General features: G+C 52.5%; 1 protein-coding gene across 1 annotated transcript in view; it reads right to left on the reverse strand.

The window, feature by feature from the left end:
• The window catches only part of HS3ST4 (heparan sulfate-glucosamine 3-sulfotransferase 4), a 55,730-nt gene extending 41,474 nt beyond the window's left edge, over positions 1-14,256 (reverse strand). The window contains exon 1 of the mRNA XM_027735998.2: positions 13,330-14,256. Within this exon, the coding sequence (XP_027591799.2) occupies positions 13,330-14,006 (677 nt within the window). The 5' untranslated portion in view covers positions 14,007-14,256. The remainder of the gene's footprint in view (positions 1-13,329) is intronic.
• Between the last annotated feature and the right edge of the window lie 10,574 nt (positions 14,257-24,830).

Genomic DNA, 24,830 nt, shown 5'->3' on the forward strand with positions numbered 1-24,830 from the left:
TAATTTTGCTTCCATTTAAAATGGTTTTCCATCCCAAATAGACACCTTTCCTTTTTCAGCACCTGTACTTTGTCCCACTGAAACCCGCTGTCATTAACCCATCCCACTGGTGAAGGATATCCCAGCAGATGCCCACCCCACCTGATTCTGCAGTTCCATCTGGAGGCAGGTGGCACCAGTGGTCACTTGCTTCCCACTGCAGAGGGGCTCAGGACTTTCTGTGGGGAGATAAAAAGCACAATTCTCTTTCTCCAAAAATTCGGGCACTTTTCAGACCCCAGGGGGCCGCAGCTCCTCTGCCAGCCTGGAAATTTTCATTTGGTTCTAGATTTAACCTCAGAACAAGAAAGGAATTGGAACTAGTACAACTGTTTTAACCTGTCCCAGTCACAGAAAAAGGGAGAAAAGTAATTAAAAAAATAATTTTGGATATACAAAGCCATGTTTTCTCTCATTGACCTTCAACACTAGTGTTGGCTGTCTGGTGCAACGGAACACTGCCGGCTCCCCCTTCCACCTGTGCTGGCTCCCCCTTCCACCCGTGCCAGCTCCCCTCCACCGCACGGCATCGTGTCCCAGCCAAACAGCGGCGAAACGCAGGTGGAAAAGCAATCAGATTTAAATCTTGTTTCCTCTTTCTACCTCGCCTTTCTCTTTTCTCTATTTAGATGCTCCTCAGTGTTGTAACTAATACGATTTGTGTTTAGCACGGTGTGAAACAAGAATGATTTATGTGTCTGTCCACACTACACGCTCCCAATGCCATTGCAGCCCCCCGAAAGGGCACTGCCAGAGCAGCCTGACAATAGCATTCTGGCACTACATGTAATTCTTTGTACACCCTGTCCACATGATCACTGCTACTCCTAGCTCTCACAGTGCCTGTGTGCTTTCCTTACACTGCGCTGGGCTCTCCTTAGGGAGGAAATGGGACTGGGACCCCTGACCAGCTCCAGCCCTCGCTGCCATGTGCCAGCCATGCCACTTCCACAAACCAATCTGCAGATTTCAATGATGTTTCAGCTCAGAGTGACTTGTGTCTTATCTAAACCAAATAGGGGCTCAACCCCTGTGTTTCACTACCAACAGCTAATGCTCAGGCTCTGGCCGTGGGGCAACTGAGCAGACCTGAGACTCGAGCATGGTCAGGAGCCCAGCACATGGAAGGCTGCACTGACTCGGGTGCCAAAGTCCTACTGAAAGTCTCTGGGATCTGTCAGGTTTTCCTGGTGGCTCTGAGTGCAGCTCTGTCAGCACAGCTCCTGCGGCTCTGCACCAGCAGTGCCCTTCATTAATTCCTAATGCTGCCCCAAGTACATCCCACGTCCTCTCTGGCTTGGCAGCCCCCGTGAGCCAGGGCACAGAGCACAGTTCCCTCCCTTCCTTCCACATATAACAAGAAGCCAAATGAAATAATGAAAGAAACTCATTTTAATGCCACAGAGGGAATTGTTTTATTGCTAAAGCAGCAAATAGAACTAATTGAATCCGCTGGAAGAAAAAAAAAGGAGTGAAGGAATGGAAAGGGTAGGTGTGGAGCACAGACAGAAAGGGCGAGCTGGAGCCTGAATATTCATGGACCTGGAAACTGCAAATCCTTGAATGCAAAATATCTTCATAACTGATCATACTGCCAATGGCGATGCACATGCAGCTCAGAGAGAGGCTCGGAATGTTTGTATTTATAGGATTATTTTTTTTTTAAGTAATATTATGGAAAAAACCTCTCTGTTTTGTAAAGCTGCTTTGCACCTCTCTGGTAAAAGAAAATCCTGGGAGTGGGCACCAGGACCAGTGCTGGTTTCCACTGGCACTGAGCGCAGGACAGGCAGCAGCAGACACTCCTGGGACATTGTAGTGCCCCCAGGGTGGGCAGGCAGCTGCCTGCTGCACATCCCTGCTGCAGGCTGAGCACAGTCCTGCTTGGCCAGGTTGCTGAGCTGGGGCATTTCACCCCAAATCACCTCCCATTTCACACACCACCAGTTACACCTGCCACAAGCTTTTAAACTCGCTGTTTTCAGTGAACCTTAGTTTTCAGTGGCAACATATATATTAATGTGGGGGGAGAGCATTTTAATTAAGCCATGTTCTTCATTATAATACAAAGTCATCCAGCAAGGAACACCAAGGATATAAATCCCATTAATGAAGGAGGAGATGCGTATCCTGCACTGTATGCTCCAGCACAAAGGCACCAGTACGAGATGACTCTCGTGTGAAGTGCAAGGGAAAGAAAGCTGGATTAGAAATGCAGTTTATACTGCCAAGGGCCACACAACCTTCATCCGGCACCACTGCACCGCAGGCCCCCCAGTCTGCATCCTGGAGACACCCAATTCCCCTCCCCTACTTCAATCTACTTCCCCCCCCCCCTCCCCGAGAGAGCTGAAGGCACAACGCAGTTGCCTGGGTGTGCCAGTGGGGGCACATACAGTGCCCAGGCCCCTCCTGTCCCCAACACCCACACCCGGAGGACAGAGCCACAGGTGAAAGCCCTGAAATCCACCTCTCTGCAGAACCCTTTGTCCCTCCCTACGCCAGCATCCCAAATCCTCACCCTCTGGGCACAGCAAAGAGCTTTAGGCTCCCCTCTGCCTGCAACATGCTCCAAGCGTTAGAAAAAGTTAATACGGGTCACGGGGTGGGGAGCTGTGCTGGGCAGCACCAAACTGGGGCACCCCGGGGAAGGGACCCCAAACTGGGCAGCAGGAGATGCCCCTGCCGGGGTGCCACAGAACCCTCACCAGCCAGAGCCCTGCTCCTGCATCATTGCTCCGCTGCAGCCAGCAGCTCTGAACTCACAGGCTAATAAACAAGCTCCTGGCCATGGGAAAGCACTTCACCATTGCCTACTGCAAAAAATGGCTGAGGAGTTTCTGATCGGGTTTTCCAAAGGAACTGGTCTGCGGCAGACACAGATCGTCTCCCGCAGAGACAACCATATCCATATCCCAAGACGAGAGTGCTTCGGAATCTTATGTGGGAACAGAGTAATAATAAAACACCTTTCTGTAACTTTAGCAGCAGTGGCTCCAGCAGAAAAACCTGTAATGATCTAATAAGACATTTCCCCTGCTGCCACTCCAGCCTCATGAAATCCAGGATAGTTTGAGCCATAAATCCATCCCAGCTCTTCCTTTGTCATTAATTGTTAGGCTATTTGTATTACACATTTCACATACCAAATCAACTCCAATTTCATGGTGGGCTAAACTGCAGAAATGCTTCTTTTAATCTTTTTTAATTCTAAAGTGGTACAAACTTTAATATTTTCTAATGGAGTGTATATTTTACTCACATCTAACAATATCTCTACAATTTAGGAGCAATAAAAGTCAAGCTCACGTCTATACGATAAGCTTGCAGTTCTATTTCCAAAGTTCAATCAGTTAACCTTGGAGAGCAATAACTTCCCTACAATGAATAACGATGCAGAATAATATTTAGATAGAGATAAACCCTTTTTGCATAGGAAATTGCATTATGATTTGCTAGGTCTACAAAATTCTCAGCGAGATGCTTTAGTTTACCAAAGAAGTTGTTGCCTCAGGCATTTTTCCATAGTGCTTAGATTTTTTGGGGGAGTTTCTAGAGGATTTTGAGCTGAGTAAGGAGCCGTTATTGTTGGTAACACAGACGTGTGCAGCAGATCCAGTGGCACAGCTCCTGCACCCTTCTCCCTGCAACGGCAGCACAGGATGAGCAGTCTGAGCAGCAGCTGCCCCAGCTCAGGGAGGCTGTGCAGCCCCGGGGTCTCTGCCCCTCCACACTGTGGCTGGGGGCTGCCCGACGGTGGCCCCATGGGGGTTTGCCCTGCCAGCCCCAGCCCCGGGAGGTGATGCACACAAGCAGGACAGCACCTGCAGCAGCTGCCCGGCTGCCCTGGATTTTGCTCATTCTGCCAGACACCCAATTTTTCGGAGGGAGCCATTAACAAGACCTGGAGCAGGAATGCTGCTGAGTGCCATCCCTTTGCTGCCGGGCCCCAGGCAGGTGTAATGCCCTCCTGCCTGCGGTACAGCTCAGCGCCAGCACTGCCCACAGTGCTGACATCCTCCCTCACACCATGGAAGTGCCATCCCCGCTGCACTGTTCAGTGCCCCAGAGCCCCTCCAGTTCACACCTGGTTCTGGATTTGCCTTTCTGTGCGATGTGAACAGCTCATGTAGAGGAGGCAGAGACCTTTCCTAGGGTACCCACCGCCCTTTCCTGAGGTACCACTGTCTTTCCATGAATCCCTCAGCTCTGCAGGCACCCTGTGCCATTGAGCACAGGCAGTGGTTGGTAATTTGGGATTAACAGGGCTCAAATAAAGAGCCCTGAAATGAGCTAAGAGGTGCAAGTGCTGACAATGCAGGGGACCAGCAGTTGGATCAATGCTGGTGCTCTCTGGGGGAAAGACCAAGGAGGGATGAACCAATGGCCACTTAAAAACCTCCAGCAGCAACAACTTCATGATCCATGGTCTGCCATTGGCATTTCTTGAGTCAGCACTTTGGATGGAAAAGGGTCAGTTTGTTCTTGAACAAGCAGGACCGGAGCCGAGTAATTGACAGTTTGTCACCTGCACATGTGACACAGCCCCTTCCACCCAGGGCTGAGCCAGGAGGTGACCTCTTCCTGCATGTCTGGGGCTCAGGGCTGGGCCATGGACAGGAGGCAGCAGCTGAGCCTCCCAGGGTGCAGGGGCACCTGCAGGAGCCTCAAAGCCTCTGGGGCTGGTGCATTCCTGTGTTGGCATCACACAGGTTGGGTGGGTTTGTCTCCTCCCTGGCTGGGTACAGCAGCTCCTGCTGAATCCAACCACAGTTCAACACCTGCTCCTGACACTGATGTCAGCTTCCTATGAGCATCCTCACAGCTCGGCTTAATTTTATGAGTGTCCATCAAGAACAAATACAGAAAGGGCAGAGCTGAGGCTGAGATAAAGTTATTTGCAGATGTGGATGAACACTAACAAAGTATAGAATATCACTGAATCCATCTCAATGCAAGATGAAAGGAAATACACTCTAAAACAAAGAAGAGCTGCGGATTTGGGCTGCCCCAGCAGATCCAAAATGACTACTGCTAATAAAGGAGGGGGCCAACTCCAGTCCAGCCCGACTCTGGAGGGAATGGAAATCAGATTTTAGCTTGAAATGTGTTACAGCAATCTCTATAATACAAAATAAAGTCTGGCAGATGGAGCTATTTTTATCCAAAGCCAGTTCTGTTCAGTAGGTCGGTGGCTATAACCGATGTCCCTTTACTATTTTGTCTTCCTCCAGGTCCCCCTGCCTCAGTTTCTCCAGGCACTGATGAGATTGGAGCAGACAGCTGCCAGTATATTTTGGGAGGATCCTATTTAGCTATAAAAATCAATTGTGAATTTTGCATCCATCCTCAGCATTTGGCCTGTTTATATTGCCAAATATATTCTTTAAAGAAGTACTGTACTTCACAGGAGAGCTTGTCAAGGTAAATACCTTCATTTACATAAAATGTGACTAGCAAATGAAATGTTAAAGCCATAAAGAGCAAGTTTATGATCCATCGTTGATGCCTGGATGTATAATATGACAAGGGGGGAAATACTGCGCCTTGCAACACTTACTAAATTGGTGTGTTGACTCTGGGGATGGAAATGGGAGATTTGAAAAAACAGGTTGGAGGGGTTTTAGAGGGGGTTTTTTTGGCATTTTTCTTCTTCTTTTTCATAAGTATGAATCCTTTCCCCAGCTTTCAATATTTGGCTTTTAAACACTCTCCTTCAGCTTGGAAACAGCAGCTACCTAAATAACATAAGGGGGAAGGTGGTGCCCACATGCCATCACATGTGGAGCAGGGTCTTGGCAGCAGCTTGGCCTGTCCAGGGAGGGGAGCTGCTCCTGGCAGGATCAAGGCACAATCCTGCCTGGCTGCTCCCCCCCATGCACCTTTGATCTAAACAGGAATTTCTCACTGTGACTGAAAAGACTCTTATAATTTAGGGGTTTCCTTTAAACTTTTTCAAACATAGGGGAAACCAATTTAAAGCACCTCCAACTCTAAATAATATCTTTTAATAAGTGGATCAAAAGGCTGAAATGAAATGCTGCCCACATGCACACAACAGGGAAATTACAATATCCACACTGGATGCTCTGGAAAGTTTGATCATGCAGGTTCCTCACCTGGACTCCGTTCGAACGTTTCAGCCATTCATTCATGCTCATACTCTCGTACCCTTTGCAATTCATTGAAACCACTTCAAGGAAAAATCATTTGAAAGAAATTACCTCTGTGTATCACACCCCAAGCAGTGAGAAATGTCCCACACGAGCCACTCCAGCCCCCAAAGCAATAAAGTTTCTGCTGAAGTGCATGAAATAACAACTCAGGGAAAAGGAGTCCCCATGACAACAAGAGGTAAGAGAAACCCATGAAAAGCAAAAGACTGACCTTTGTCGATACGAGGTGTCACCAGTTTGTGTTGGGATTTTGACTTTGAAAATCAAAAGCTTTCACCCATAACTCTCTTTAAGAACCTGTTGGTCCTTCCTTGCCAGTCTGGGCTCCACATGGAACAGAGTGAGCCCTGCTGAAGCAGGGAGCATATGCAGGGGTCAGGCACATCATTCAAACCCGTGAACGTGACAATCCGACTCTTCCCCTTTGGTTTCTCCAAGGAGTTGTTTTTACCCAGGCCTATTCTCAGGTTTTCTCTAACTCTACACATGTGAACAGTACTGCACTCACAGAGAGTGTGAAGCTCACAAAGTTTGCCATCACAAATAACACTTAAACCGTTATCAGCAAAGCACCGGAGTGTTTACTCAGTGGGTTATTGAACAAAATCCTAGAGAAAGGGTGTTCCTGAGACTACAGTGCAACTGCTAGATGATTTCGGGGCTGGTGATGTGCCAGTTCCCTACATGCTCCGAGGGATGCTCCGACAGTCACTGGAAGAGGCATCCCCACGGTGCACGGTTGTGATGAGCCCTGCGTCCGTAACCCTCCCAAGGGAGCTTTGGGGCTGCTCCCGTTCACAGGCTCCCTGCACGTGCTGGGGTCAGAGCACAAGCAGGGCAGGGCCCAGCTGGGGAGGGTGGTGGGATGTGGCCCTGGTCACCCCCCCTCCACTCTGCTGAGGGAGGGGGGCCAGACACCTCCCTGCCAGGCCTGAGCGGGGCCGGTGCCCAGGGGCTGCCAAGGGGCGTAGCACGTGCCACGCTGTGTCCCCTTCCTGCTCCCACCCTTCTTTTGCACTTTGTGCCCACAGTCACCTGCAAACGCATTTCAGACGGAGGCAGAAGCGGCGACCAGCCCTGCAGGAGCAGGTGCTCCAGAACCTTCCCGCCAGTGTGCTGGCCCTGGCACTTCTCTTACTCTCTTTGCAGGAAGAGCCAGTGCAGTGCACAGGGGCTGCGGGTGCTGAGAGCAGCTGCCCTTCCCATGGCTACAACTGAGCAGCCTGTGGATAACCATCATCAGGTGATAAAACACTGCAAAGAGACCCAATTCATTCCTGCAACCCATCCCTTTAGTTGAAACAGAACAGAAAGGAGGGAGACAACTGCTGCCCAGGAAGGAGGCACGGTGAGTTCCTCTGGTTTAGGACACAGGGCAGGGGCAGAGCTAGGAGACTTCCAGCTCTGGCATGCAGAGGATTCACTCCAATAGCTCCGGGTGCAGAAAAAAATCCACACCTGATGCTGAAGTGGCCTCTCTCCAGTCCCCAGATGGGTGAAACGTGGAGCCAACCAGCAAAGTGCCTGACCCCTGCTTGCAGTCCCCTGCCCAGAGCCAACTCAGGCACGGGTGGGGAGGTTGGTGCTGCACACATGTACTTGCTCTGCACGGAAGCCTTGAGCTAGAAAAAGCAGGATTGAACCCGGACTAAAGACATAGGAAAGGTGAAGGAGACAAGGTGTTAAAAGAGGTGTTACACGGAAATACTCGTACAGCCCTCAGCCCAGGATAAACCCAATGCACTGGACCACAGAGGAGGCAGCTGAATCACCACATTTCAGCAAAAGCCAACTCACAGCAGGGCCCAGAAACAAAATCAATACACTTTCCCTAAGTTACCCGAAGTGTGGCAGGTACAACACTCTGGGAAGGCCTTTTGCTGAGAAACACAGCAGTTCCCAGGCTCTGCAGCAGTGCCCGTGGGCAGCAGCAGACCCCAGTCCATCCGCCCGCTGTCGGTGTTCCTGCTGTGCTGCCAGCACAGGCTCACAGCACTGGTGGAAGCTGTTTGATTTCCTGAATGCCCTGAGCCGATCAGAATGGCACAGGCAACACAGCAACACAATTACAGCTCACAGCAAGGTGACGCTGTGTGGGACCAGGCTGAAACAGCCCCAAGCTGTTGTGGCCCAACAGCTGTTAGAGGATGCTGCAGGGGGGTCCCAGCACACAGACACAGCCAGCACCATTACTGTCAGCAGCCACGGAGGAAAGAGCCTGGTGCTCCAAGGTTGGATCATCCCTGTGCATGCAGGAACAGACCTACTGGCCCAGACTCCAGGTCAGCAGAGGAAGGGAGGCGAGATGGCCCCGTGGGGAACAGGGCCCATGGCAGTGATAACCATGCACAACAACTGCTTCCCCCATACGGACAAGTCAAATGCACAAGTCGCAGGGATGTGACTGGGAGCACCATCTCTGTGGACACGGTCAACAGCTCCTTGGAACCAAAGAGCTCCCTGTCATGGCATTATTATTTGTATGAGGGTGACAGCTCGCCAAATAACACACAGGCCTAACTGCTTGGGAGAATGCCCTGAAAAACCCAGGCAGCCAGTGCAAATAGCATTAGACATGCAAACTTATCGTGGTGACTGCTCCTGAAGCAGGGCCACTCCATGCACACAGCTAGTGCAAGAGCACAGCACCAGAGCCCCAGGACAGAGAGGGGAACACGATCTAATCGCAGACAAGGCTGCAGCCTCGCTGTGAGGGTTCCATCAAGGAGAAAGCAAGAAGTAAAGCAATGTGCATGTATACAAAGAATTCAACTCTTCCAATCAGTGAACTTTAAAACTCCTCAATTTCAGCTCTCCACCATCAGGTGTTCTCTTTGCATGACGGAGATCATACTTGTCTTAAAACTGCAAGTTCGTTTTAAAAATACTGATACAAATCCCCAGTTTTTCTGCTAAAGGCAGGATGGGGAGATAGCCTTGAAAGCACGAAGGGACCGAACTGGGCCTCCTCACCGTGCTGAGCCTGCAGGCAGCTGTGAATGGTGGACTGGGACCACTTGGGCTGTTCCACTCAGCTCAGAGGGTCTCTGGGGTGCAGAAGTGCTGAGGTCTCCTGTGCTGGTGATTTGCACCAGCAGAAGGACCCAACTAAAGCCCCCCCATGCTGGTGCTTGGAGGTCCCACTCCCTTCACACAGCCACCCGCAGTGTTTCTCCCCCAACACCGCCAGGCCAGGCACCAGCAGTACGTGAGCATCCTGAGGTGTCAGCATCTGCACAGGTGATCCCATCCCACCACTGACAGTACTGGCACAGGGCAGCGTGGCCACTGAGCAGTGCCAACAGGATCGCCTCCCCTTCTTCTCCAGTCACACAAAGCCACTGGGACCACACTGACTCCAGGGCTCCTCTGCAGACCCCTGCCCAGCCCCCTGGTACTCAGCTTCCACCACACCAAACCAAGACCTCCAGCACCACAAGGGGACAACCTGTCCAGGTGTCAGACACTGCAAGCAGCTTGTAGTTCCCATGATCCACAACATCCTTTCATGCTTGTGCACCCTTGATCCACACCCAGGCAGGGAACTCGGTCTGTCTATGCTGGTAACAAGCATTTGTGGATGTAACCTCAATTCCCTGGGCTCAGAGGCTTCCCTGTCATTCTACTGTCCTTGTTGTGCTCTCAGAAAGGCTCCCAGTGCTTTTCCAAATGCAGGATGGCTTGGGGCAGAGCTCACGGCATGGGATATGCCCACTGAGGCATGAGCATCACGCTGGAGAGAGCAAACTCCTGAAGTCCAGCCTGGTCACTGGGGCTATGCAGGGGGTTACCCTGTGGCTGGACACATGAGGGACGAGAGGAACACTCAGACACTGGCTAAAAATCAGCAGCAGCTCCCGTAGGGAAAAACAGCATATCCTGCAGGTTAGAAGGAAGGAGTGGGTGAAAGAGAACAATTTCCAAGGGAACAGCAGAGCCCTGCTCCTTGCCACAGCAGGACCGAGCTCTGGCATATATAAGGGATGAAGTCGAAGTTCATCACCGAAGACAATATTTACTGCCAGGAATCAGTGTCCTGTGCTTAAGAAAGAGAGATGAAGATATGCAAGTGGCACACACACCACAGAGCGGTGTGATCACACTGCTCACAAAGGGAAAGGTTTAAAGTCTCTTCCTACTCCCCTTCGGCACTGTTTGAGGGCAGTCGGGTACATTCTGCATTAGGGGGAAAAAGGCACGTGAAGGAATTTATCAATGAAAGTTAAAGTACAAGGGGGGACTGGGTGCCATTAAGGAAAGCTGTACCGTGGAAGTTGTCCTTTGGACAGCCCACCATTAGGATGGACATAATCACAAATTGCAACCACACAAACAATTCTGGCAGCATAACAATAACTAACCAAAACGAGCCTCAGTTCAGTTTGCACCAGTACGTGCGTGCAAAGACCTACATTTGCGATCCCCACCTGAACTTTGGCTGCTGAGCTACAGCCATTGCAGACAGCAGCCAAACCTTCAGCTTTCCCTACAAGTTACCAGGCAGTGTGGAGCTGCCATCCTGACAAGCCACCCTGCCCCAGCAGCACGGAGCCAGCATCCCCACCGTGCCACCCTGTCCTACAGTGTTTGCAGCAACTCCAGCTTCTGAGACTGTCCTTACTGAGACCCTGGACCAGAGACCCACAGCGCTTAGGGCTGACCAATCTCAAGGCAGGGAAGACACAGATAACATGGCATGGGGCAAGCACGAAGAAATGGCAGTGTCCTGGTGCCAACTCCATTTTACAGGTGGAGAAGCCAAGGTGGGGAAAGTGCTTCCCTTCCCTTCTGCTCTGCCAGGCTAGGAGATACTCTTGGGACTGAACTACAAAGCAAGGAACCCCAACGGTCTGCCATTCCCCTATTTCACTACATAAGAAAAAACCTGACAGTATTAAAAGCTCAGAGTGTATAATGCATCTAAAGAAGTGCTATATGCAATATATAAACAAGCGATAGAAGTCACTGTAAGGAGATGCTGGTATAAACACTTCAATAGTTGCTTCTTTGCTTAAAGAACACTGACATTTCTGTGCATAGGAAAAATCTCCAATTACTCTACCTGGGACACAGCTGCGAGCCGTCAGCTTCCCTGGTGCACTCAATCAGGTAATCTCAGAGAAGGTCAGGAAGAAACAGCTGCTGGCTTGGGCAGCGATCTTCCCCCATTCTGTCTTTGTTTTGTGTTTGTACGGCACCAAGCTGGTCCGTGACAACAGCCCAGCACCGGCACAGCATCAGGGAAGCTGTGGGTGCCGCTGAGGTGTGAACCACCAGCACTGTCCTGCCCCTGCAAGGCTGAACACTCTTGGAAGGAGGGGGTAGAAGTGCATGTTTGGGTTGGGCAGGTGTAAAGATGGCTGTAGGTCAGGCAGCCAGGGCATATCCTCAGGGCCGCAATGGCAATGGAGCAGCAATATCATTTCTTTATCCCATGCCCAGAGCACCCCACCAGCCTCCTCTGCCCAGACCCTCTCGCGCCAGCTCTGACACAACCTGCTCTTCTCCAACCTCTTCCCCAGTGCCGCACAGCTCCAGGGCTAGGAATGAGCTGCACAAACCAGAGAGCTGATGCAGGGATAGAAAATACCAAATTGCATTCTGCAAATGAAAACCTGTGTATGCCTCTTACTCCATGAGAGAAGTTACACACGCTCACTAGCCCTTTTCTTGTAGCATGACTTTAAAGATGAAAAAGCAGCTGCTCACCATATTCAGTGCTTGATCTTCTTCTTCCTGTTTTGAATAAAACCAAACCTTTTTATATGCCACTTTCTATCCTCTTCTACCAAGTTTCTAAACTTATATTTCAAGATAAGCCTTTCCTGCAAGAAAATTCAGTACAATAAAATACTGTGTCTGAAATTATATTTATAAACACAACAAGCACAGCCAGTCCTTTATTCCTTCCCCCCATTGGTGCAGCACGCTGAAAACACTCTCATGGAGAACTGCACTTTCCCAGTGCTGATGTCCGCTTTCTCAGAATCCCTACAGAAAAATCACACAGAACCAAGTGGATGCCACACCAAGCGTTATCAAGACTTTGCTTCCACAATTGCCACAGAAAACTGCTTGGAGCTCCTCACATTTAAATGCCCCTGACATGAAGACCGTGTACTCTATTGCAATAAAGAGTGACCAGATAATCCACGTAGTAACTAACGTCCTGTCTCGCATTATTTTTTCCTTCATTTTCAGAGCAGCTAAACAGCTACCGTACTAAGAACAACAAAAAGTTCAGCAGCTCACCCACAGACCACTTCTTATCAAGAACAAGTATGGATTGCTTGGAACCGTGAACTACAGAGCTGGGAATCTGCAAGTTCCACTGATGTGCTGTATTCTTCTCAGAGATTTTTAGAGAGAAGCACTGAGCTATCACAATCCACTGTTTTGCTAAACTGCCGAGGCACTTAACGCTTCCTTACTGCAGTCCAGTGTTTTCTAATAACAAGGACTTTCAGCATAAAATTCCCTTAAAACGTTACCCAACATCAGACAGCAATATTTAGAGACTTCTTCGCTAACAGAATTAGATATTGTCAATGGAAAAAACTTCCCGATGTAGAACTTGTTGAACAAAGAGTAAACCTCATTTGTTCAGCGAAGCCTGCGCTCGCATAAAAACACCATCCTTCTTCCCTTCAGCCCAGCAGCACCTGGAACAACTTGCAATCTTGTTTATTTCAGTAATTATTAATTACCGACCTATTTAGGCGTTTTACACCAAGTGCAGCTGAATTGCTACAGTCTGCTCAAGCACTCTGAGTAACAGAGCAGGATGTTTTTACACATTTTCTACCTTCCCACCAGAACAACGCATTTTCAGTCACCACCGGTGCCAGGTGCGGTCCCCGGCGATCTCCCGCCTGCCCCGGGCTCGGCTCTGGGGCTCCGCACCCGCCGCGTCCCGCAGACCCACGCGGGGGTCCCGGGACTTGCGCCTTCGCCCCGGGTCCCACCGCCCAGCCACGTACAGGGGCCGTTCGGGTCGGAAACGAGGACCCCCACACCCCATGGCCCTCGGGACCACACAGGAGGCTCCCCCCGCCCCGCACGGACGCACATTCGCCCCCCAGCCGCGGGTCGCGCCCGCAGCCCCCGCCCTTACCTGTACCACTCCAGCCCCTTCTCGTAGTTCCTGTCGAAGAAGTGGGGCTCGGTGCCCACGGCCCGCACGTCGGGGTGTGCCCGGATGGCTTCCAGCAGCGCTCGCGTCCCCCCCTTCTTCACCCCGATGATGAGGGCTTGCGGCAGCCGCTTCTCCCCGTAGTCCGGCGTGGTGCTGCTGCCGCCGCCGCGGCTGCCCGGGCTGCCGGCCCGGCTCAGCTCCTCGTCCGTGGTGCTCGACTCCTGCGGGTCCCTCTCGAAGGCTCCGCTCTGCGCCGTGATCACCTCCCCGGGGGCCAGCGGCGTCCGCAGCCAGGCGCCCGCCGCCCCTTCCCGGCTGCCGTTGGAGGCCCGCGGCGGAGCGGCGGAGGGGGCCGGGTCGCCGGGGCCGCCCGGCGGGTTTGCGGGGGAGCGCGGGGCCGCCGTGCCGGGGAGCGCGGCGGGGGAACGCGGGGCCCCAGGGGCGGCCGTGCCGAGAAGGGCGGCGGGGGAACGCGGGGCCGCCGTGCCGGGAAGGACGGCGGGGGAGCGCAGGGCGGCCGGACCGGTGCCCCCCATCAGGCTGTAGCACAGGTAGGTGAGGCAGAGGGAGAGGCTGCACATGCAGAGGAGCTTCCGCGCCGGCGGCCCCTTAGAGCCGCGCCCGCCCGGCACCCCCGGCTGGGCGGGGGGGGACATGGCTGCTCCCCGCTCCTCGCCCCGGGCACCGGGCGCACATGGTGTCAGTCGCCGCCCGGCCGCCCCAGCCGCATGGGGCGCCGCTGCCCGCCCGCCCCGCCGCCGCCGGTGGGGGGGGGGCCCGCATGGCACGGTCGCCGCCGGCCCCCGCCGGGCACCGGGGCGCCTGGGCTCCGCGCTGCCGCGCTCCGGTGCTGCCGGCTCCGCACTGTTACCGCCCGAGTTCCTGCCGCGAAACTTTGAGCCGGGTGGGAGGCGGGAGCGCGTTCCCGGCGCGGGGAGGGCCCGGCCCGCCCCCGCCCCGCCGCCGAGAGCGCGGGGAGCGCGCCGGGCCGGGCCGGGCCCCGCCCGGGGCAGCGCCCGGTCAGCGCCGCGGCCGGCGGCGGGGGAGCCCCGAGCTCCCAGCCCGGAGCCCCCAGCCCGGGCAGGCCGCGCTGCCTCGGTCCCGCTGGCCCACCCGCTTCGCTGGGAACAGCCCCCAGCAGCCCCACACCCCGCCCGCCCCATCTGCTCCCCAGACCCACCCGCCGTGCCGCATCCACCCGTGTCAGCACTCACGGCACAGGGAGGGCGTGGACCACCAGGAGCTAGAAATTCTCCTCCTTTCCCCCTGCGAAAATCACCGTGCCACAGCTCCTTGGCACCTCGTCCCGGCCTGGTCCCCTCCACCTCCCCCAAAGTCCATTCTGTGCCCATGGCTCCTGCCAGAGCCTCCAGCTCCCCAGAGAGGAACATCCAGACGGGTCCTCTGGGGCAGCCCCGTGCAGCGGGGCCCAGGTCTCCTGGCTCTGGTCCTATGGGGATCTTGGGCAGAGGGGACAGTTTCTTAGGGCAGCCTGCTGTGTCCTGGGAGCCTGAGGAGAAGTGGCAGACCATAGGCGGGGCCAGGCAGGAACTTCACTTGGAGCATGGAGGATTCATAGTTTAGGTGCCAGCACCTGCACTAGTAGATGAGGCCAATTACACTCTCCTGTGCTGCTCTTCCAGGAACTCTGTGGCCTCAGTGGAGCAGGCTGGGGCTGACAGACTCACTCCTCACAGTTTTTCTGGAACAGCGACCACTGTTCCCAGATCCATGTTTTGTCACTTTCCACCTCCAGTTCTCAGCTTTGGCTTTAGGAAGGATTTTGTGAGGGGAAGAAACGTGTTAGTGTCTCTCAGCTTTCTCCTGTCCCTCATATGGGCTCTCCAGGATTCTCTCCCTCGTGGGTATTGCCCTGTGATATTGGGGCACATCACAGCCCTTGGCATCCTGCCCCACGTGGTGCCCTGCAGCAGAACAGCACTGGCAGCAGCATGTACAGAGATGAATTGAGGAACATTTCCTAAAGCCCTCACAGGTGCACAAGCAGCAATCTAACCTTGTGCACCTGCATCACCAGCACCACCTGAGTGCCACAGATCACTGAAAGAGCCAGCACCTGACCCCAGTGGCAAGAGCTGCAGAGCAGCTGCGTGTTCCCACATGTGAGGGCCACAGCTGCACTTCTGAGTCAGTGCTGGGAAAATGTAGACTGTGTCTCCAGCCTCATGTGGCTGTTAGTGCTGAGTACCTCATCCTGCCTGTGAGCACGAGGAGTATTTGGAGGCAGTGACTCTTCACTTGCTTCTACTCTGGGGAAGTGTTGGGTTGTGCATTCCATCGCACAGAGGTGTTCTGGACAAGGGCTGGATGGAAGAAAGCTGGTGGAGCTCCTTCATGCCCTCCCAGCTGATGAGTTGTGGCCTAGGGTTTATAGGGGAAGCCCAGGGGTTGCTCCAAATCTTGCTGTTACATAGAGAACATAGAATAATGGAGTTTTTTGAATTGTAAGGGACCCTTAAAGGTCATATAGTCCAACTCACTGACATGGGCAGGGACACCTTCCAGTATCCCAGGTTGTTCCAAGCCCCATCTAACCAGGCCTTGAACACTTCCAGGGATGGGGCAGCTACAGCTTTCCTGGGCAACCTGTGCCTCACCACCCTCACAGGGAAGAATTTCTTCCCAATATCCAATCTAACCCTGCCCTCTGTCAGTGTGAAGCCATTCCCCTTTGTCCTGTCACTTCTTTCTTTGACCTCCTTTTTTCAGCTGACACACCTGTATAAGCACTTCTTCTTATTCTCTGTGTCCCTCGCCAAGCTCAGCTCCAGCTGTGCCTGGGCCTTCCTACCTCTATCTCTACACAACTGAACAGTGTCCCTGTACTTTTCCCAGGATACTTGTCTCTGCCTCCACTGCCTGTCCATTTCCTTCCTGCCCTTCAGTTTGACCAGCAGGTCCCACCTCAGCCATGCCAGACTCTTGCCTTCCTTGCCTGATTTCTTGTGCCTGGGCATCATGAGCTCTGGTGCTCTATGGAAAGTGTCCTTAAAGATCTGCCAGGTCTGCTTTGCTCCTTGTCCCCTGGGGACAGTTTCCCAGGGGTCATATCAACTAACTCCTTGAAGAGCTGGCAGTTTGCTTTCCTAAAATTCAGAGCCCTGACTTTACTCTTCACCTGACCCAAATGCCTCAGGATTGCCCGCTCCACCAGAGCAACGTGCCTTTGGAGTCCCAACTACGCTTGGTCTCATGGCAAAAGCAACATTTGGAAATAAAAACAAAGTGCCAATATTAAGTAGCTACCCAGAGCCGAGAAATGTATTCAGGGAAAAAGAGGGAGAGCACCGACATTTCCCATAATGAACAGAAGCTCAATGCTGCTCTCAGCTGGACATGTATTCTCTCTGTGCAGCTTCAGTTCTGATGGAGATTATTCCTTTGTAATATATTTTTTATGGCACACATGAGACCTCTGGAATGCAGTGTCTTGTGTCCTGTAAGTAATTTCCTATAACTTGTGGTTTCCTTTTCAACTGCATTACTGTAATGTGAATGTCTGGGGACTAACTCGAACTGACAGATGCAAAGCCTCACGTCCCCACTCGCAGTGTCCCACAGGCAATGTCCCACCCTGTTGCTGGAGGAGCCACACAGCCCGCCCCTGGGTGGCAATGCTTGGCCTGGGGGGTCCCCTCTGGCACTGCAGAGCCCACCAGGAGGGACACAGCCCCTGCCCTGGGCAGCCTGAGCCCACAGGAAGGCTATTGCAAATTCAGAAATCCGACTTGAACCTTAAATGAGAACCCCAGTAGGTGCAGTGTGGGTCACACTGCAGGATGGGGGACAGACGGACACTCTCAGGAAGCCCTGGGCAGAGCAGGTTCGTTCGGCTGCTCTGCTTAACTTATACACGTGGCCTCTCACGTAACTTTTCTAGTATGTACAGATCTACCTTGAGAGAGATGAATCCTTCTCATACATGGAGATACATTTATTCCAAATTGGAGAACCCACAGAGAGCCTGCTGACAGCCACAAGCCTCCTCTCGAGTTTCTCAACATCAGACCAAAAAACTCCAAACCAAAACAGTTTTCAGTTCCAAAAATATAAGACAAACCTCAAACCAGGCCCCATTTAATGAAGTCACAGTGCTTTGGTCTTTCAGACACTGAGCACACACCCAAACTGCAGTGCTTAGCAGAATGCCCTAGCTTGACATCCCTGTGGCTCTTCTCCTGTGATGTGCTGCACAGGAGACTAATGGGATTTACAGCAAACCACACAGAACGGAGAGACGATTTCTTCTTGGGCAGCAGCTTCCAGCCCAGAGGAAATTTTATAACCAGAATGTAAAGCCGTCTAAAACAAATGGTTCAGCCTTAAATGCCTGCTGCTGGGCTCCGGCTCCCGATTCATCACGGAGTGTGTATTTCTCCTGCACAGATGTCAAACGCATCCATGAGCAGATCTGAGTGTTATCCAAGCGGCCGCTGCTGTTCCGCCAGTGGATGCAATAGGAGCTGATGGAGTGTAACACTTTATTTGACAGTTCTGCTCTTGAAGGCTTCTGTATTTACCCTGCATACCTGCCCCCCCCAGGCACATCAATTAGCAGTGGGAGTGCTTCCCAAGCAAGCAGCAAGTGGCCAGTCTAGCAAGGCTGACTGGCAATTGCCAGGGCAGGCAGGTTGTTTGGGTGGATCACCTACTTCATGCCCCACATATTGGCAGAGATCAAGAGCTGTTGATTTTGAGAAAGTGGGAGGAACTCTGTCATGGGTGGACGTGGAGCAGCCTCCCCTTGCATGCAGTTTCTTTTAAGTTCCCATCATTTGGAGGGACTTGTGGCTGTCCCAGGCTAGGGGACATGCCTGTGATGATCTTGTCTCCACAGGGACAGCAGTGCTGAGATTTGTCCCAGAATCTTGGTTATGGGGACATGTGACAGTAAGTCATGGGAGGCAGCTGGCACATCCTGAAGATTGGTCTCCAGTTAGAGCTGTGTTTCACACGTAGTAGACTGGGAAGCCCTTTTGGAGGTGTTGGTGCACCTCCAGGCAGCACAAGGCTCTTGCCCTGGCTGGTGCTGTGCAAAGGCTGATGACCTGGCTCAAGAGAGGAAGCAGAACTCCACTCCAAGGCAAAGATGATTGAGGGTGGGCTCATTCAATGCTTAGCCATGGAATCATCCACTCCAGCATTCTCAGCACCTTTGCTCCAGGAACAGAAACTGCGAGAGGACCAAGGACAGAGTCAGACTCTGAGGACACCTCCAGACTGAAGAGCCTATCTGAGGGGACCTGGACATATTTGGCCAAGTGACAGATGGGCTGCAGAGTGTGTCCCTGCTCTCTAAATGCACAGACAGATGAGCACCAAAGAAGGAGGAAAATGGCCTCGGATAACAGGCAGTGCTGGCACAAAAACTAAGAGGTATGAGTTGGCACAAATACATTTTGGCTGGAAATCAGATGGTCTCTAACAATGGGAAAAATATTGTTCTGGAACAGATTCCTGAAAAGAGTGTTGGGGGCAAGGCATGCAATTAGTTTTAAGATTGAATTTGAAATGGACTTTATAACATGGTTGCCAGCAATTGCGGGGAAATGGGTTTTGATGTCGCAAGGTGTCCCTCCAGTTCCACGCTCCCGTTGTCATTCACGAGCACCGATCAGAGCAGGAGCCCTCTAACAGGAAAGGGCTCTTTAATCTGTTAAAGACTTAACAGGACCCATCGAAGGGAAGCTGGAATTAGACTCATTTGAGTGCAGTGAAAAGGGTGTACTTTAACAAGGACAGTAATGTCCTTTTGTAATAATTTGTAAAGGAATATGGTGGAACATCTCTCTTGGAAGGCTTTACACTGTGACTGTAAGTCTTTATAAAGAACAGGTCCCACTGGGCCCAGCTGTGAGCTGGGATGTGGTCCCTGCAGAAGAGTCTCTGGCCTGAGAATCTCTACATGCCAATATCCCAATTATTGTTTCTGCTAAGGAGTAAGTTCCAGAGATTATCACCTCGATTTTGTGACTTTTACAAACGCTAGGAATATATTTTTCAGGAAACTTCAGAGGTTAAGCTCCCATAATTCCTCCTCGTTATTTACTTGTCAACAGAAGCAATGAAACACCTTGGAAAGAGGTAGATTAATGCACACAGTGCTCTACCTCCTTCAGGGGATGAATGAAGTTTGTAAATATATACTGAATAGCAAATAAACAGTAAAACTGCAATGACATTTAATCTCTAGTCCAAGAAGGCACTCAAGATGTTTTGCAGTGGCATTCCACACTATCGAGGATTTTCCCATTTATGGAAACAGCTTCAGGTTTGGAATCGTTGGTTATTCTGATGGCTTCTAGCAGGAGCTCCTGTGATCTAAACTGCACAGCCTGGGAACGCACATTCATCTTGTTGGCCTAAAATTAACCAAAGGTAGAAGAAGACATCTCTGGGCAAGCTGCTCCGGTGCCAAACCTGCTGTTTCACTCGTGTGCTGTTCACAGTTGCCATAAAAAGGGGAACAGCTCTTAGACTTGGAAAAGGGCATGTACCACAGATATGCTGTGGGACATGATTTGTCCAGTGGATAGTCCTGAAAGTGGAGCCGAAGGGAAAGCCAGTCAGCCTGAGAGGTGTGTGCTGGCAGAGGCAAAAGAGGAGGTGAGACAAGGGCCACTCACAGGTGACACAGGAACAAACTAGATGGTCCCTCAGGATCCCACCAGCCCTTGAAGTCTGTCTGCACAGTCAGAGGTGCTAGAGGCCCCTGGCTGCCACTGTACCTGCAATGGGAGCAGCTGTGGTGAACAGGGGGGATGAAAGAGCTTCAGGCTCTCTAGTTTCTGCTGTCGCTGTTTTGACAAGCCATCCCATAGGATAGTTAAGAAAATATTGAAAGCAGGAATTTTCTTTCCATTGCTGAACACCTGCATTACAGATCTGCTCCCTTTAAACCTCACCTTGCAGTGCTGGGACTATCCCTCTTCCCCTTGCTTTTCCTACAATCGACCCACCGCCCACCCAGAACCCCGTGGTACTGGGGAGAGCCCGCCTTGCCTCTCCCAGGGGAGATGTGGATGGAGAAACACAGAGGCTGTGGCACCTCACAATGAGCCCAGCCTGGGGCAGCCCCCAGGGACACAGCCCCAGCAGTGAGGCAGCATGGGGCTCAGCCCGTGAGGGGAGCTGCACCTCCAGGTCAGAGCTCCCCAGCAGTGCTCCCTCTGCAAGCTCAGGTCTGAGCCTCCTGTTCCCTGCCAGGCCCTCGGTCTCACTCAACACGGACAGGCTGCTCTCCCCACAGGACGGGCTTTGCGGGACCCACCCCATCTGTCATGTGCTCATTGTCCTAAGTGGGTGAGTGGTTCTATCTGCACAGGATCTCCCACTCTAATCTCAGCTCTTCCAGACTGAGGACCAGGGCTTGCATAGGCAACTCTTCACTGATTGCACAACGGAACGACATGACAAAGCCACGCTGAACATGGTGTAAGCTGGCTGTCCCCCAGAGTCCTACCAGCTGAGGTGCTCTCCCTCTTCCTCTTCCTCTCCCTCTTCCTCTCCCTCACATGGCCTCCTTGGACCATGGAGCAAAGACAGTCAGTACAACGCTTTGCTGGAAGCAGCAATGCCCAGTGTGAGTCCCTGTAAATCATTTTTCCCTCTCATCCCTCCCTTTTCCTGTACAGTGCCTCCTCCCTCCTCACCTGCCACTCAGACAAGCCCTGCCGATTTCAGTAATTTAATCCCTGCTCATTAGATGGATCCTCCACCTCTCTCATCATTTCTGTAGCTCTTCCCTGAGCTGCCTAATTTATCACTGCCTGGTAACGAGGTATCCAGTGGGCTCCCGCTAAGATTTATTCTTCAGAAACACCCATGCCACCTCCTCGGCAGGGCTCTGCTCTCTCGACTGCTGAGGGACTCTTTCTTTCAGGATTTTGAACTATTTTACTTGGGATTGAATCTGCCTCTGGAAGTATTCCCTGGAGATGACATTTCCCATCCCCTAGCTGCCAGGGATGGAGCAGTCCTGCTCTGGAGGACAGAACACTGAGGGATGAAGAAAAGGACCAGTTTGCCACATGCAGCCCTCTCTGACGAATCCTGCAACCTAAGTTTGTCCCCCACTGTGAGAACACAGCAAATGTATTCAGCCTGTGATCCAGTCCAGCTGCAGGAGTGAGTTCCAGGTAGAACTGTCTCATGTAAAACATTCGACTTCATTTGGGAGCAGAAAACCCTTGCTGTGTGCCAAGAGACTGACTGGGTGAGCTGGTGTCACCACGTGTCAGGCCAGGGCATTACCTGCAGCTCCAGCACTCCGAGCCCGGGGAATAGCCCCTGTGTTCCCACACCACCTCCTCTCAGGGCTGTCAGGGCCACAGCCAGGCTGCACTCACCCCTCCTTGCCCTGCTGCGCTTCCCTGTGCCTTCCTCTTCCTTGATACCCACTGGCTGGGAACAGCAGGGCTTGGCATCCCCAGGAGCCAACCCTCCCCAGGCTCCCCCAGGGCTGTGGCAGCAGGAGCAGGCCCACCACCAGACGCCCTTGTCACCCCTCTGTGCCTCCAGTCCCTCCTCCAGTGACACTAGTGGGATGGTGAGGGCAGGCCAAGGCTGTCCCTGCTGCAGCACTCAGCTCCCAGGACCTCTCCAATCCCCAGAGTGGGTTCTGGGGAGCTCCTGGACTGGCTCCAGACTGGAGCAGTGACCTAAAACAAAGGCAGCTGCCTCCTGCCCAGAGCTCAGGACATGGCAGGGAAAGGACCCTCTGATGGAGGTGGAAATGCCTCCGCAGGGATCATTGGACCTTTTCCCGCCTGATCTCCTTGTCCCTGTCCTGTGAATGGCCAGCACTGTGCTGGTGACATTCCCTGCCCCCTTCCCTGTTTCCCCCTTTCCAGGTGTGCCACTTTCTGTCACAGATGAGCAATGCAACCGCTCTTGGCCAGATGCAGTTTTTCTTCCATGATGTGAGAAGTGACAGCCCATAAACTTGAGAGAGTCTTGGAAATATTTGAGGAAAGGAAAAGCACAAACCCCCCACAATACCAAAGCAAGGAGGCTGGGGCTGGCTCTTGGGCACTGTGTAAGTCAGAACCCCCGTGCGGGGAACTGGAAGCAGAGTGGATGCCTGGCACTGCTGAAACAAACTTCAGCTTCACCTGAGCAGAGTTTCTAAAGACTCAGCTGTAAAGGTCAAATAGTCCTTGCCAGCCCATGAGCCTCTCTTAGAGAAGAATCAACTATAGCTCTCGTTATGGAAAACAGTCAAAATAATACAGTGATGCTCCCTCCGAGGGAAAATAGATAGTGCGAGTTATTCCATCTTCCTGTTCAGCGATATCAGTTTAGAAAAGCGAGGCTATTTACAGAGACCATTTTGCTTCCAGTACTTCTGAAGTAAGTGAATTTTGAATTAGTTTAAGTGCAGGATAAATCAGCGAAATAGGAACATCTTTACACTCCAATAAGATGCTATTACTCATAAGCATATTGCACTCCAGCTCGTAGGCTAAAACTACCAGTGCATGACAGGACACCAAGGGCATGAAACACAGGGGATCCATGAAAATTAACACAGCACCTTTGGTGTGAAGAGGTAATCTGGGATATTGATTAGTGATGATGGCAGCCCAGTGCTGAGATAATCTGTCTGGATCCTGTGATCCCAGGTGCTCCAGATAGCCGTGAAAACCCCAAACCCCCTTCCAAAAGCAATCTGTGTTTCTTCAGATTTCAGATCAGAGGCTGAAGCAGGAATGCGGAGTTAAATGTTGTGCAACTGCTCAGGACACTGAGGCCACTGCCACTTCCATCCCACTGGCAGGGAAGGACCCCGGGCAGGAGCACAGCCCTGGCTGGGCACACACGGCAGGTGATGGGGTCTCTGTGGTGAGTGTGGCCCTGGCTGGAGCAGGGTGCTCAGAGGGGAGCGAAGGCCACTGCAGAGGAACATGGAACATTGCCACAGGATGTTTGAGGTAATAATAATTTTTCTTTTTTACCTCTGTGACCTCCCTGGTTGGGGACACCTGCAGCTGGGCACAAGGAAATGGCATGGGAATCCCTGTGCCCTATTCCCCACTGCACAGGCCATTCTGACTGTGGAACAGCACAGGGCAAGCCCTGCACCTGACAGCACACCATGGAGCTCCGGGATCTCCAGTGTCATTCTGTAGGATACAAATAGGATATGCACTCAGAAAGACAGCCCTGGAGGGCTCCAGGGATGGCTGGGCATGATGGATTGTGCTACACGGACGCGATCAGCTACGGAGCAAGACATTCAGCACAGGCAGTCACTTCTGGCCCTTTGGACATCTGCAAGTTCAGGCAGAAGCTGGTCAGAAAGGAATGATGCTGAGTCGTCATCATCCACAGTCCCAGATGGCTTCAAGAATGACAATGAGGATGAAGAGCAGAAAGGGCTTTGCAATTTCCACCATTTCCTTCCCCCTTCTCCTTACAATGGGGAAGGAGCCTGAGGCTCCTGAGGCAGTTCCAAGCATTGGGACAGAGACCCAGAGAGGGTATTGCAGCACTGTGTGCTGAGGGATGTTTTGCTGAGATGTCCCATGAGATCCCAGCTGCTTTCCCAGTGCCAGGTGATCTTCCCATGGGCTGGTGTCTGGCTCTTGTATTTCCAGATCTGAAGCAGAGGTGTCAGAGACCTTTCTGGGAAACGGAATGCAGCCAGGCGCTGGATGCAGAGAGGCGCAGAGAGTCTTTCCCTGCTCCCTTGACATCCTTCACCCTACTCCTCACAAGCTGCTTGGATTTTGTGTCAAGAGGGTGATTCTGAAAATTAAATCGTTTCTTGTCTCCTCTTCGTTGGCATGGCAACCTGAGAGGATGGATGGCACAGCCTTGCTACAGCTCTCAGTGCTGCAGACACATCCCGGCTCCTCCATGCCTGTGCTCCCACTGATTGGGGCAGAGGGTGCCACAGTCCCAAATGCAGTGGCTCTGGGTGAAATGCAGGGACCAGCTCTCGGGATGCTCCTGCAGGTGGAAGGGCCGAGCTCGGCTCAGGGTGAGGCAGGAGCAAACCCTGGTGCAGGACGTGGGTGCCCAGGCCAGCAGCAGCTGCAGAGCCTCTGGAACAGCCGCATCCAGAGCCACATGCCAGCATGGCCAGCTCCTGGCTCTTGGACCTCCCAGTCCTTGACAGGGATCTGCTGTTCCCTGCTGTCCCAATAAATGAATTTAAGCATTTTCCAGCTCAGCAACTAGAGCCTTTGCTGGGCTTGCATTTGTTGTCTGATTAATGAGACAGCCCATCATTTACACATCTCTTGAGGTCTCTGTCTTTCCTGAGTAATTCTGAAGCTATGGCTGTTACACAGAAGAGAATCACATCACCGAGAGCACAACTGGGGCAATCTGCGTGGAAATCCTTGAGGACCCGAGGCAATGGCACTGCCATGGAGTTTCAATGAGTGCTCATCATTTCCTGGAAAACACCTGCATGCTGAGAGGCATCCACCCAAACCGAGGGGAGGCTGGGG

Source organism: Pipra filicauda, unplaced genomic scaffold, assembly GCF_003945595.2.
Source record: "Pipra filicauda isolate LSUMZ 115617 unplaced genomic scaffold, ASM394559v2 scaffold266_size1643727_pilon, whole genome shotgun sequence".
Classification (NCBI taxonomy): domain Eukaryota; kingdom Metazoa; phylum Chordata; class Aves; order Passeriformes; family Pipridae; genus Pipra; species Pipra filicauda.